The following is a 13,790-nucleotide window of genomic DNA, read 5'->3' as shown; positions in this document are numbered from 1 at the left end:
TCCACACAAGAATGTTTGTAATAGATATCCACAAGTATTTTAATTAAAGTGTTAGCAATTTTCATTAAAGATATATTTTGTGTTGTTACATTTATACATAAACTATTCAACCTGCATTCACAAACTCACCTTTTTTTTGTATGAAATGCAGAGCACTTTATACATGAAAAGCAATAAATATTCATGTGTTGATAAAAAATATGGATAATGTGGAATTTTTCAGATTTATATAAAACAATACACATTTATGTGTGCAATGATAGATATGTGTGCGGAGAGAGATATGTATATCCTGATTTTACATTTCTGAACCATTTTGTGAGCATTTATTCATATTGAAGGACTAATTTGACTAAACAAAATCAACATTTTTACTAAGGGCACAAGGTAGAGTACTGTATGTTGGGCATGCATTTTTATATCCAATAACAATAAATAACAAATAAACAATTACATTTGACAATGGAAGTTATGTAATATCCCCGCAGTTAAGATCTTGAGCAGTCTTGGAATAAATTCAGCCTTGTCTAAGAATGAAACAATACAATGGTAAAATGCAGTCAATTCAAAGACAAGACCTCAAAAAAGTGGTCTTGAGACAAAGACCGATATGGACTCCTAAAACACTGAGTACCTTAAAGTATATTATCAGATAAAAGCTACAGTAGAGGTGCAATGAAATTATAGAAATATTAGACATAATGATATAATATAGTATTAAACAAAAGCCTGATAATTACATCTCTAAACTGCAATGAAATGTAGGTAGTATTAGACATAATAATAATAATAATAATATTAATAACATAATAATAATATTAATTATTATTACTATGTTATTCTTATTCTTATTACACACACAACATTTTTCACAGAAACATGAATTGTCAGGACCATCCGGCAGTCAGCCAATCAGAGCTCCTTCTGTGTGAATATTCATGAGCGGGTGCAATACCAAAAACCAGCTGTATGAGCGCTCTTCTGACACACAGAAAATACACAATTTCTGGGTTTTGTGTATAAAAAGGTCTTTTTTTTTTTTTGGGTATTTAAGCTTTCTACACCTATAGAAACACTTCTACGCTTTTAGAATTGTTATTTATTAGCAGGACACCGACCCTGTCCTGTTAATAAAAAATGTCTGGCTAATGTCGGTGTGTATTCATACCAAAAGTCCTCTTAATTAACAAAGGTGCACACACACACACACACACACACACACACACACACACACACACACACACACACACACACACACACACACACACACACACACACACACACACACACACACACACACACACACACACACACACACACACACACACACACACACACACACACTACATACTTTATTATTTTTGCATCAGTTAGACCTTTAAAAGTGGTTTTTAGGGCTCAGACCACACTAAAAACATAAGAGTTAATAAAAAAGTCTTGACATTATTTTGTAAGAACTGGGTTTAAGATGATACAAGTTTATACAGCACAAACATATTTGTTAACACAGATGATTTTAAAGAAATGTGTTCGGTCTCCCCACAATAAAGCACTCAAGTCTACTATACACATCCATGCCAATGCAGATTCATCAGTGTACTGTGATGTACTGTAGTACCTGAAAGTCCTGCCTTGGCAGCATGATTAACATGTGACTTGAAATGGTCATTGGTCAGCCCCTCATGGGAAAATGCTTGTGTTTAGTCAGGGGAGGTAACTGTAGTTAACTTATTTGACATGTTTCCTTTCACACCCTGACTCTAGCTTATCTGTGTTTGTTTTCCTCGACAATGTGTTCACATCAGTGTATGGCATGTTTTGTAACTGACCTCTGCTGGTAATTTATTCAGACCAATCAGATGTAAGACCCAATGAACAGATCATCAAACCTAGACATTGTTTATCAATAATCTTGCCACGTTTGGCACATATTGTAAAGTATCCTTAAAAGACAACATATATTATATTACAAAAGAAAAACTTTGCCAAAGGCAGTTGCTGCTTTGTTTCCAAATCCATGTTATGTAACTCAGGGAATGTTTGAACTGAAATTATCTGGTCAATGTATTGTTTTAATATTACTGAAGCAGGACAAATCTGACCTGTATTGTTGAGTGGCAACGGCTTTAAGTGTTTTATGTATCTTTATATTTTAATATTCAGTGTTATGGTAATGAGTAAAGGAAAGACTGCATTTCAAATGAACTTTCTGCCACATGAAAAGGCGTATGTGAATATTGGGTTTCGGTTTGCTTTGGCCTGCAGAGATGATAACATAACTATTTTTGGTTTAGTTAGGAAACTTTGAGAAAGAAGCACCTGTTTAACCTCCACGCTGATATTTGCCTGTCTCTCATTGGTCCAGGAAAGATAGAAAACGCTGCTAGTATAAATACTAGCAGTGAGGCAGCAGGTGAGTGTGAACTCTTTTCAAGAGGAAACATGAAGTTGGTCATTCTGCTGGCTCTGTTCGGGGTCAGCCTCGCCCAGCACAACCCCCACACCAAGCAGGGCAGGACAGCCATCGTGCACCTGTTCGAGTGGCGCTGGGCTGACATTGCTGCAGAGTGTGAGCGCTTCCTGGCTCCTAATGGCTTCGGTGGAGTTCAGGTAGGCCCTATGTTTGAACAGAAGTGAGCTTTTTTAATCTAGAGAGGGAGAAAAATCCCTTGTTTTTTAAACAAAGTGAAAGGGAAGCAGGGGCGGATCTAGAAAAATATTCATGGGGTGGCAGGAGAATTTCAGGGGTGGCATCCCCTGGCAGAAGTATATGCTGATTTAATCGCAGTCATATCAATTAATGTTAACTTGGAAAGCCACAATATTTATTTCAACTCAATAACATTTGGTGACACTATTGTGGCACATCAGTAAAGCCTTACATATAAATATATAAGGTGGCAGACTTAATTTAATGAATTTTAACTGAACAATAACTGAATGAGTTTGTCTCACTCTTAGACCAGCAGGGGTCAAATCTATGCAGACTGCTGCAATAAGTACATTAATTAACAGTCTCGTCGATGTTTGTCTAAATTAATACGATACTATTAACAATCATAGTATTGTATATGCCCCGACTATCTGGAACAAACTACCCAAACTACCCAAATCATGCACGTCCGCAGAAACACTTACTATTTTTAAATCGAGACTAAAATCATATCTCTTTGGCTGCTTTTAATTGAGCTGCTCATATTCACACTACAGTATGCATTTTAAACATGTATTGTATACCTGTGGTGTTTATTTTAATTATTTTATTATCTTTGCTTTGTAATGCCTGTTGTAAAATGCCATTATATATGTGTTTTTACCGTATGTATTCCTAAAAAGTATTTTAATTTGTTTTGTAAAGCACTTTGAATTGTCGCGTACAGAAAAGTGCTATATAAATAAACTTGCCTTTCCTTACAGCCAAACTTGACAGGCTCTTCTCTGTCATTGTAGACCGCAAATACCTCATTCCTTCCGTCTACTTGGATCCGAAATGCTTCTCGTTTTGCGCTGTCCCCTGTTCAAATGAAATCGCCGCCAATCATATTTCCAGGCTCGCGCCAGGGAGGGGTTACAAGGCTCGCGTCTTGTGCTGCATTCATTTGCACTCGGACATTAGAGATTTTCTCTCATAAATGTCCGATGAGCCACAATTTTTATTTCAAAACAAAGCTGCCAACTGGGGTGGCAAGGCATTTTTCTGAGGTGGCAGCTGCCACCCCGTAGAACCGCCACTGAAGGGAAGTAACAGGGAAGGTGATTGCAGCTTAATTACATTAAAGTTTCTGTGTATAAGAATCAGAGGTCGCGTTTTTTTTTAACAATGTTGTAAAAATCTGAAAGCAGTCCGTAATTTTTTAGATTAGAACAAACTCGGAACAGCGCCAAAGTTTCCCCGCACAAGCATGCTCTCCCCCCTCGTCAGAGTTGTGTAAAGGCCGACGGGTAATTCTGGATTTTGACAGGAATGTTACGATACTGTCCGTCAAAATGACGGGCAGCGAAAAAGTCTAGCGCAACCTCTACTAAGAATGGTTAAACTGTAATTGTAACTACTATGAGGATGCAAATCCTGCCTTATATGCAGCCTTTTAAAGAGTTCTGCATTCAGTCTTTTGTATCCTGTCTCTTCTTCGTAATTTTAAATTGAAAGGGGAACTATAGTTATTTAGCATTGCAGTCCCATAAAGTCAATTCAATTTTAAAATGAATGTTAAAGACGAAATACAAACAGCAATATCTTGACTTGTGGAATGTATCAAAACACCATAATTCTGTTTTTTTTATTATCCCTTCATGAAATAATTCTGAAACCCTAATAATTTATTCACAGTCTGATCACTACTCCTTCAAGTTCATGCACAAATACTGAAAATCTTTTTTTTAACATTGATCTCCTGTCTGTAGACAATCACTGTGTTAAATGTTAATGTTTTTTCTCTGTTGTTCAGATCTCCCCTCCAAATGAGCACATTATTATTAACAATCCCTGGAAGCCCTGGTGGCAGAGATACCAACCAATCGGCTACAACCTGTGCTCCAGATCCGGCAATGAGGACGAGCTGAGGGACATGATCACCAGATGCAACAACGTTGGGGTAAACTGCAGTGATTTAGTGAACCTCATTAGGCACAAAGTTATTTTTCTTTTGACAGCAACTCATAAATCTACAGCCTTGAACGACACAACAAATGATTACCAGATACAGACGCTGCATCATTATCAAAAAGTTGCATAATAAGACAAAGTTGGCATTTTAAAACAAAGACTTTTGAACAAAGAGCATCAATTTACTGAATCAATACATCTGTCTTGAGGAATTATTATCAAACTTGGATTTTTTTTATTTATTGTTTTTGTTGAAAGTTTATGCTTGAGTTGCTGGACCACCAACAACACAATGAGAAGCACAGCTGTGAGCTATTCTTGGGACCAAAGAGACAGAAATAAAAGTAGGCTACTAAGACAAAAGTTAAACTGCAGGAGCTCTAGAAAAGAGGCGTTGATTAGTTTATACGGCACCTAATATTCTGTATCTTTCCGACCCAGGTGAACATCTATGTGGACGCTGTCATAAACCACATGTGCGGCTCCGGTGGTGGTGTGGGGTCCCACTCTTCATGTGGAAGTTGGTTTAATGCGAACAATAAGGATTTCCCCACTGTTCCCTTCAGCCAGAGCGACTTCAATGACCACAAATGCAGGACTGGAAGTGGCAATATTGAGAACTATGGTGATGCCAATCAGGTAATTAATGTCACCAGTGGCGGCCGGCCCATAGGGGCGCTAGGGGCGCCACCCCACCTCTTCCCACATACAAAAAAAAATATTAAAAAAAATATAAAATTAAAAAATATATATTTAAAAAATATATACATTTTATATTTTAATTTTTAATGAACAAGGTAAATATCATACAATTAGTATCAGTAAAATGTATAATCTGCAATAAAATCTCGTTTAAAATTGTGTTACGATGTCTAAAGTTACTGATAAGTCACATGTTTCCTGCCTGGCCTTGCCCGTGGCATTAGTTTATCATTACCGGGCGGAGCCCCCGAGACAAACAGCAGCAACCAGCACGTTGCACAAGTCTCAATAGTAAACTGTGCCGCCGAAACATAATTTCAGCCAATCAGCGCCGTCAAATATTTTGGTCACGAGGGCGCTCACGTTGGCGCCCACGTTGCTTACGTGCGTTGACGTGAGTTGTTTTTTAGACTCGTGAGTGACCAAGGTGACTCAGTATTTGGATGAGAATGGTGTGCAGGTGGAGTCGCCGGACCTCGGTCCCCGCCCAATTCCGTGCAAGAGCTACTCTCCAATCCTTTCGAAAGGAGAAGTTTGGGAGATAAATTGATACTTAAAGACCTTGGACCGGACCAACCCGATTTGTATATATCACAGCAAGCTCGTGAAAAAGACAAAACGTATCAACGAGGCAGGCTTCTCACGTAGCTGGTACACCAGAAAGGCATGGCTAGCTGAATGCAAACAGGTAAATGCTATCTTTTGTTTCCCATGCTTGCTCTTCAAACAGCCGGGGACAGATACGATCTGTTCAGAAACTAGACAAAAGTTAAACAAGTATAAATCACAGACTGTCTGTGTCATGGAGAATACAGTCGCTGGTTTATTTATGTCTGTATAGGCCGTTGTTGTGAGTGTGGACGGTCGGAGCATATATAACGTTAGCTTAGCCAAGCTCCATTCAGAAAACAAGCATTCTAAAAGGTTTTTCGCCTGCCGTCTGTCTGCAGACTTGTCAAAGCATTAATTCATGATTTTTACTAACCGGTATCAGTATGTTGTTACGTCGGCATCATTTAGAAACGTGTATTACAATTTAATCACGGTAAAATATATTCATTTTGTTGTAGTTGTAGCTCCAGAGCCAGCGCGTCTTGTTTGAATGATGCGAGTAAACACAGCTGGCAGCCACGGTGAAACTCGAGCGACTTGAGTGATGCGATAGGAGCGTTTAGAGCAGGGGTTCTCAAAGTTTTGATGAGTGAGGGCCAATTTAGGTACCCAATATTGGATTGAGGGCCGCCCAAGAAAAAACGGAACACAAAATAATTCCAAAACAAATCCTTTCTTTATTGTACTAACCAATTACCGCAACTCGCAAGATGCCTAGTTGCCATGCAACCAGTAGGCCTAGTCTAGCAAACTTTCCACAAGCTGTCATTCATAATTTAGGAATGACAACCCAGGGGGCGCAGTTTTACCATTCTTAACCCTCTGGAGTCTAAGGGTATTTTCTCGATTTTTAGATGTTTTCTTAAATCACCTTTTAAATGTATTTCTTCTAACATGGCACCCCATGTGTTAAATATCAAAAATGTTCAGGACAATCTCTGGTCTTGCTATATATGCATATTACTCACCTTAGAGCACTGTTTGATGAGATAAGTAGCTCAAAAGATTAACATGTGAAATCCGATTTTTGGACAATCTTCAAAACACAAATTTACTCATGTGATCGAATTGTTTTGGTGTTTTAGATTTGGTTACCAAAGTCCTAGGATCACAAAAGCAGTGAAATATTTGAATTACACTGTATATACATGTGTTATTCATGTCTAAAATGAAAAACATTAAATTCAAATGTTGAGTAAAACAGGTGTTTATCACTCTACTTTCACCACAGCAGGGACTGAGATACATCAGGACTGAATAATGACTTCATATTACATACCTAGGTTCATGTGATTTGTACAAATACAAATTGAGCATTCAACCTTTTTTTTTCAACCAACAATTTATTATAAATATGTTTTTTTCAACCAACTATTTATATAAATATAAGAAACTGGAAAATCTCACTATTTACAAATTGAACATCAGAACTTTCAACCAACTATTCATTATAAATGTCAAGACAGTGTCAAGGTATTTGTCTGTCTTCCAAGACAGTGGGTCTGGCTGCTGTGAAGATGGGGGTGATGGTGCATGGGCTGCTGTGTAGGTGGGGTGTACAAGTGCTATACGAGACCTCCTTTCTGGCTGGGTTGAAGGTGATGGCTGTGGTGGAGCCTTAGTGCTGAGGTGTATCTTGACCTGGTGGCAGCCGCAGATGGAGGTGGAGGCAGCTGTAGTGATGCTGGTCTGCTGGTCCTTGGTGGTGATGGCTCTGGTGAAGGCCCTTGAGCCACAGTAGATCTTGACCTGGGGGCCGGCACAGATGGATGTTGTGGCTGCTGGATAAATGCCGCCTGTGTAGGACAATAATTACAACTAATTTCATTGAAATAAAGTTCAAGTAAAATGTTGCTCAACACACACACAGGTATTTCCAGTTACTTTACATTCAGTATAAAATCACAGACACACATAGGCTACATCTGATTACAAAGTCTCATCTGTACAGAACAGTATGATAAAATAATCGATGGCAAAAACATGTAAACATGTAAATGTCTCCGTTGTGGGACGAATAAATGATTAATTTAATCATCTACACATGTAATCTCACTTTTACACACCAAAATAACGTTAACACAGAGTACACGTTTGCTAATGGAGAGTTTATTTTGTTCCAATAAAAAGTTCATGACTATCGATAAAAAATATATATTAATAAACCTATTGTTCATTTTCGCGGTATTCCCCACACATTGCCAGTACACTATTACTGTAATATTTACACTTACCCATGTCCAAATGGATCCTTGTTGTTGTCTTTGTATTCTTCTTCTTCAGAAGAGTCGAAGAATTCAGGTTCTGAGGCTCTATCTTCACTGCTGCTAGCGAAAAAAATCTCTAGCGAAGTCGGCAACTGTAAAGTTTTTTTTAGCCATTTTATCTGTCTCTCTCTCTCTCTCCTCACAGATGTAAACTGATGCGAGACACGTGGTTTATGTTGTTTACTTTGTGGGTAGGCCCTTAGTGATTTCTCGATGTCCATTGGTCATTTCAGACCATGATGGCTGCCGGCCGAGATTTCCTTGACCTGACACACAAATCCATCAGCGGCCACATTGGCTGCTGTGCCCTGGTTACAGTCTCACAGGAGACTGGAAAGCTACCGCTGGAAAGCTACTCATTATAATTCTTACCAGATACAACCATGGAGGATTCAAATATAACGCATGCATTTCAGCGTGTCACATTAACTATCGCGGGCCGCCAGAAACATTTCCAAGGGCCGCCATTGGCCCGCGGGCCGCACTTTGAGAACCCCTGATTTAGAGGGAAGCGAATAATCGCATCCGTCCGGTGTGAACGTAGCATTAAAGCGAGCTCCGCGCTGCACTGGAAACGCGCCATTACATCACCAGAAGTCCTAATTTAAGGGGTCATTTCTCCCAAAAAAAAATGTTTTACTCACTATATCAACAGCCCCACCAAAAATATTTTCCACCAGCCGCCACTGAATGTCACTCAGCAACAACATGTGATGTTAGGCTTACAAACATCTCTTCACAGCATTTTTAAGCCCCATTAAAATGATCAATTCAAAGGACTGTCTTAACATACATTCCGATTAATTAATTGCGACGTAAATGCTTATTTGCTGCTAAAGGTTCGCGACTGTCGCCTGGTCAGTCTGTTGGACCTCGCTCTGGAGAAAGACTACGTCAGGGGAAAGGTGGCTGACTTCATGAACAAGCTGATTGACATGGGGGTGGCTGGATTCAGAGTGGATGCTGTCAAGCACATGTGGCCCGGTGATCTGTCTGCTATCTACGGTAGTCTGCACAACCTGAACACCAAGTGGTTCTCCGGTGGCTCTAAACCTTTCATCGTCCAGGAGGTACGTATTCTTGATTGATTTCTACTCTGAAATTGTGAGATATTCCAAAAAGACCCAAAGGATACCAACTATTACACAACAACCTTTAACATTTGACTGGTGTCTTAAAGAAACATATACTGTAAATGTAGCTTCAACTCACCTCTGTATTTGATAACTTTGTTTCACTGAACCAAAAGGCTGGATGTACTTATTTTAAAATGGAAAACATGGTGCCAGAAAAACGAATTGCTGCCATTAAAACTAATTTGCAATCAAGTCAACGATTGCTGAAAACTACTAACCATGATATGATTGGATGAGTCTTACAGTAACTGTCCACATGACCAATATGTATGACTGTGCACAACAGCAGTAAACGGAGCCGTGGGAAAATGAGAACAGAAATCAAGATGACAAACAAACACATGCAAACTTGGAGCAGATGTTAATATCAAAGAAAACATTACTAGTAAACATATATAAATACAGCCAATGCTGATACAAAGGAACAAGCCAAAGGTGCCAAACTCAAACATAATAGCTGGGATCTCAATAATAACTGTTTATCAGCAGGAATATGGTTTGTGTTACTGCTGGAAAAATCGTACTGGTTGAGTTACTTTTTCTCAATCCACAAATCACTGGTACTGTGCAGTTAATCTGAACCACATCTACTTTGATATTGAAAAGCTGTTTATTTTCCCTCTAGGTTATTGATTTGGGAGGTGAGGCCATCTCGTCTAGAGAGTATTTCAACCTGGGAAGAGTGACTGAGTTTAAATATGGTGCCAAACTTGGAACTATTTTCAGAAAATGGGACGGAGAGAAGCTGTCTTACACCAAGTAGGCTATGTGTGATATTTATGTGCTAACTTAAAATTATAGAAAATGGATATATTAAAAATATGTATTAATTACCATTAATTACCATTATAGACTATGGAGCTATTTTTGATCCTGAAAACATCAGAAATTGATTCAGCATCCTCAATAACCCGAAAACCAGTCCAAATTTGGAGTTCCAAGTCATTTTTTAACTTGTGTTAACATTGGCTATAATGCCATTCATTTTTGTTTAAATCAGCTTATGCTAATTGGCTAATTGCCCAACATATGCAAGTTAGCATCCGGCAGTTGCTATGTGCTGGGGACCCGTAGGCCTATATACATTTCTAACATAAAGTGTTGGTGTACTCAACATGTACAGGTTCGCTATGCTGGAAAGTAGAATATATTAAATATAATTGACTAGCACTGGAGCTTTTAAACGTTTTCTGAATTAGATATTGTGTATAATGTTGTCCAAACCTTGGTGTTTTAGAAATGATTAGTAAAAAGGGTTTAATGTGTGCAGGTCCTGGGGAGAGGGATGGGGCTTCATGCCCAACGGAAATGCTCTCGTCTTTGTTGACAACCACGACAACCAGAGAGGCCATGGTGCTGGAGGGGCGGCCATTGTTACCTTCTGGGACCCCAAGCTTCACAAGATGGCTGTCAGTTACATGCTGGCCCACCCTTACGGAGTAACCAGGGTCATGTCTAGCTTCCGCTGGAACCGCAACATTGTCAATGGAAAGGTACCTCAATAGCCATTGGATTCTTTTTAATGTAGGAATAATAAAAAAATAAAAATTGTAAAACTCATTTATCGATAATTATTATTTTGTAGGATCAGAATGACTGGATGGGCCCTCCCAGCCATGGTGATGGATCCACTAAGCCTGTTCCCATCAACGCTGACCAGACTTGTGGAGACGGATGGGTGTGTGAGCACAGATGGCGTCAGATCAAGTAAGTCCTCAGAAAACCAGAGAAAGGGAACTGCTGACTTTACCCAGAGAACATTAGTCACTTCTGCTTGCTACATTGTATGTTGTCATATCACCCTTTAGGAACATGGTTATTTTCCGCAACGTGGTCAACGGACAGCCTCACTCTAACTGGTGGGACAACCAGAGCAACCAGGTTGCCTTTGGACGTGGCAATCGTGGTTTCATCGTCTTCAACAATGATGACTGGTAAGGACTTTAAGTACTGTAACTGGAACAAATACAAATGTCTCCAACTTGGACATTGTGTAAGATTTAGCTAACAAGTGAAAGGCTATTTCTAATACAGCAATGAAACATAGTTATAGTTAATATATTCCATTTTGCTCCTAATACATTCCCCTAAATCAGGGGTGCCCAACCGGTCGATCGCGATCGACCGGTCGATCGCGGGGAGATTCCCAGTCGATCGCGAGATGTGTCTAAAAATAGAACAACAATATTCTGTTTTATCGTTAATGTCCTATAACATAATCTTCATGTGCCAGAATAATGCACTTGAACGCATCAAAGCTTTGTGATTGGCCGGCGTGACCCCATGTGTCGGGGCGTGGCAGTGGGCACTATTACGCTGACGTTGTCCGTGTCAACAGGAGTGACAGTCCGCACACACACAAAACCGAAATTATGGCAGAAGCAAAAAAGCCCAAAATATATAATTTTCACTCCGAGTGGGAGGATGATTACTTTTGTATCTATTCCAATTCAAAGTCCATCTGTCTCTCACCTACATTGCGAGCGTGGCTTTATCGAAGAAGGGTAATTTAGGAGCGGCATTTCAAAACAGTGCACAAACGCTACGAGACGGAATTCCCTCCTAATTCTGCCCTACGCTCCCAAAAGGGGAGGGGCCTGAAAGGACAGCTAAATGCACAGCAAGGCTGCTACCATAGCATCTTATCGTGTCAGTCACGTTCTTGCGAAACACACATGAAGTCTTTCAAAGACGGCGAAGTTGTGAAAGAAGCTTTCCTGGAGGCTGCCGATGCGTAATAAAAATAACAGAAGCATTTCAACAGGTTTTTGATATGATAAAAACTCAAGTTAGATACCGTTATTAATCATCTTTAAGTTTTAGTTTGTTTGAACTTATTCATTATAATTATTGTACAAAATGGTATAAGAATGCAAACTTAAATTGATTATAGTCTATTATCAATTCAGGTTAAGAAACTAGTGTTGCTTGCATCCTATTTTAAAAAGGCATTTCTTTTTATACTCTACTAAAATGCAACAAAAAAAGGGTTTGATTCTATTCATTTTGTCTTTTTTATTGCACTTTGGCAGCAGATTCCTGTGTAGCTTCAGATCTGAGTTGTCTTATTAGTAAGCCTAATTTATACTTTTGTAGCAACACTATTTTTATATAATGGCAAAGAAAGGGTTCAGAGTCTTTCCTTTTTTTCCTGTGTCATATGTGGCAGCACTGTTCAATGTTTCTTGAAAACATTACCCACTGTAGTGACGTGTGAATAAACTCCAACTCTGTATAAACAACACTGTTGTGTAGCTTCAGTTAAATACTTGTATGTGTGTAGATTAGAAAGAGGTGAGATAAAGGATCTGCAGTATTTTATGAAGTATTAATCGTACAAAGGTCAGTTTTATACAAGTAGAAGTGTGTATTCACCTGGTAGTAGGCTGTCAGTAATGGCTACGCCTCTCTATTTGGACTGGTAGATCTCGGCAGACTGGCAACTTTAAAAGTAGCTCTCAGTTCAAAAAAGGTTGGGCACCCCTGCCCTAAATACTAGACACTAGACCTTACATTTAAAATTACGCCAAATTGAACAAATACATAGAACTTGATGCAGATCCATGTATGATATGTAACAAAATAGAACCCTCATGAATAATCAGCCACTACAATAAACAGTTAATTGGCTTTTTAGTCTTTGCTTAAAAATAACACAACTTGCAGTTCCTAAAACAGCAAATAAATGTTGTACTATTAAAAACAAACATGCACTAGAATGTGCTCAAAAAACTTCCAACAAATAATACAACATTTTAAATAACTTTCTTGGTTTCTCCCATCACATAAAAACTGCATGCTTCCTAATTGGCTTCCTAATTGATTTCCTATCTGCCTACATGTCTTGTTTGCATTTTAATAGAAAATACAGCAAAATTAGACGTCAAGATCCTCTCAAAGAAGAGTTTCATTATGAGATTGTGGTGATTTAAAAAAATAACATGTACTTTTATTTCGCCTCAGGAGCCTGGAAGTCACCCTGAACACTGGCATGCCCGGTGGCACCTACTGTGATGTCATTTCTGGCCAGAAGGAAGGAAGCCGCTGCACAGGGAAGCAGATCAATGTTGGAGGTGATGGCCGTGCCCACTTCAAGATCAGCAACAGGGATGAGGACCCCTACGTTGCTATTCACGCTGATTCCAAGCTTTAAAAACGTAACCAGTACAATGTCAAATAAATATTAATTTTAAACTTGAATTATGAACTCTATTTTTTTTTTTACTGACAATTTGGAAGTTGTTACTCTCCCCGCAGTTCTTGACCGAAAAGCATAATTTGATAAATGTTGGTAGAGCTCTAAAATATTGCCCTTTTGTTGCCGATGTTTTTTTTTGTTTACATATAAACATATACAAACATGGTAATTCAAACCTACATTTGATGCATTCACTGTATGTTATGAGAGTAACAAAGTGTGAGCATAGCGAGTGTGTGGTCAAGCGAAGAGAAAAAGTAACTGTGGAT

At 38.9% G+C, this 13,790-nt stretch overlaps 1 protein-coding gene across 1 annotated transcript; it reads left to right on the top strand.

The window, feature by feature from the left end:
• Positions 1 to 2,442: 2,442 nt before the first annotated feature.
• LOC117542161 (pancreatic alpha-amylase-like) lies at positions 2,443 to 13,523 on the top strand. Its single transcript, XM_034209636.1, has 9 exons — positions 2,443 to 2,610; positions 4,449 to 4,595; positions 5,048 to 5,245; positions 9,027 to 9,257; positions 9,949 to 10,082; positions 10,594 to 10,816; positions 10,909 to 11,030; positions 11,132 to 11,257; positions 13,287 to 13,523. Exons 1-9 carry the CDS (start codon positions 2,443 to 2,445, stop codon positions 13,474 to 13,476), a joined length of 1,539 nt encoding a protein of 512 aa, XP_034065527.1. The 3' UTR covers positions 13,477 to 13,523.
• The last annotated feature ends 267 nt before the right edge of the window (positions 13,524 to 13,790 follow it).

This window comes from Gymnodraco acuticeps, unplaced genomic scaffold, assembly GCF_902827175.1.
Source record: "Gymnodraco acuticeps unplaced genomic scaffold, fGymAcu1.1, whole genome shotgun sequence".
NCBI classification, from domain to species: domain Eukaryota; kingdom Metazoa; phylum Chordata; class Actinopteri; order Perciformes; family Bathydraconidae; genus Gymnodraco; species Gymnodraco acuticeps.
This window is presented reverse-complemented; position numbering and strand designations above follow the sequence as displayed.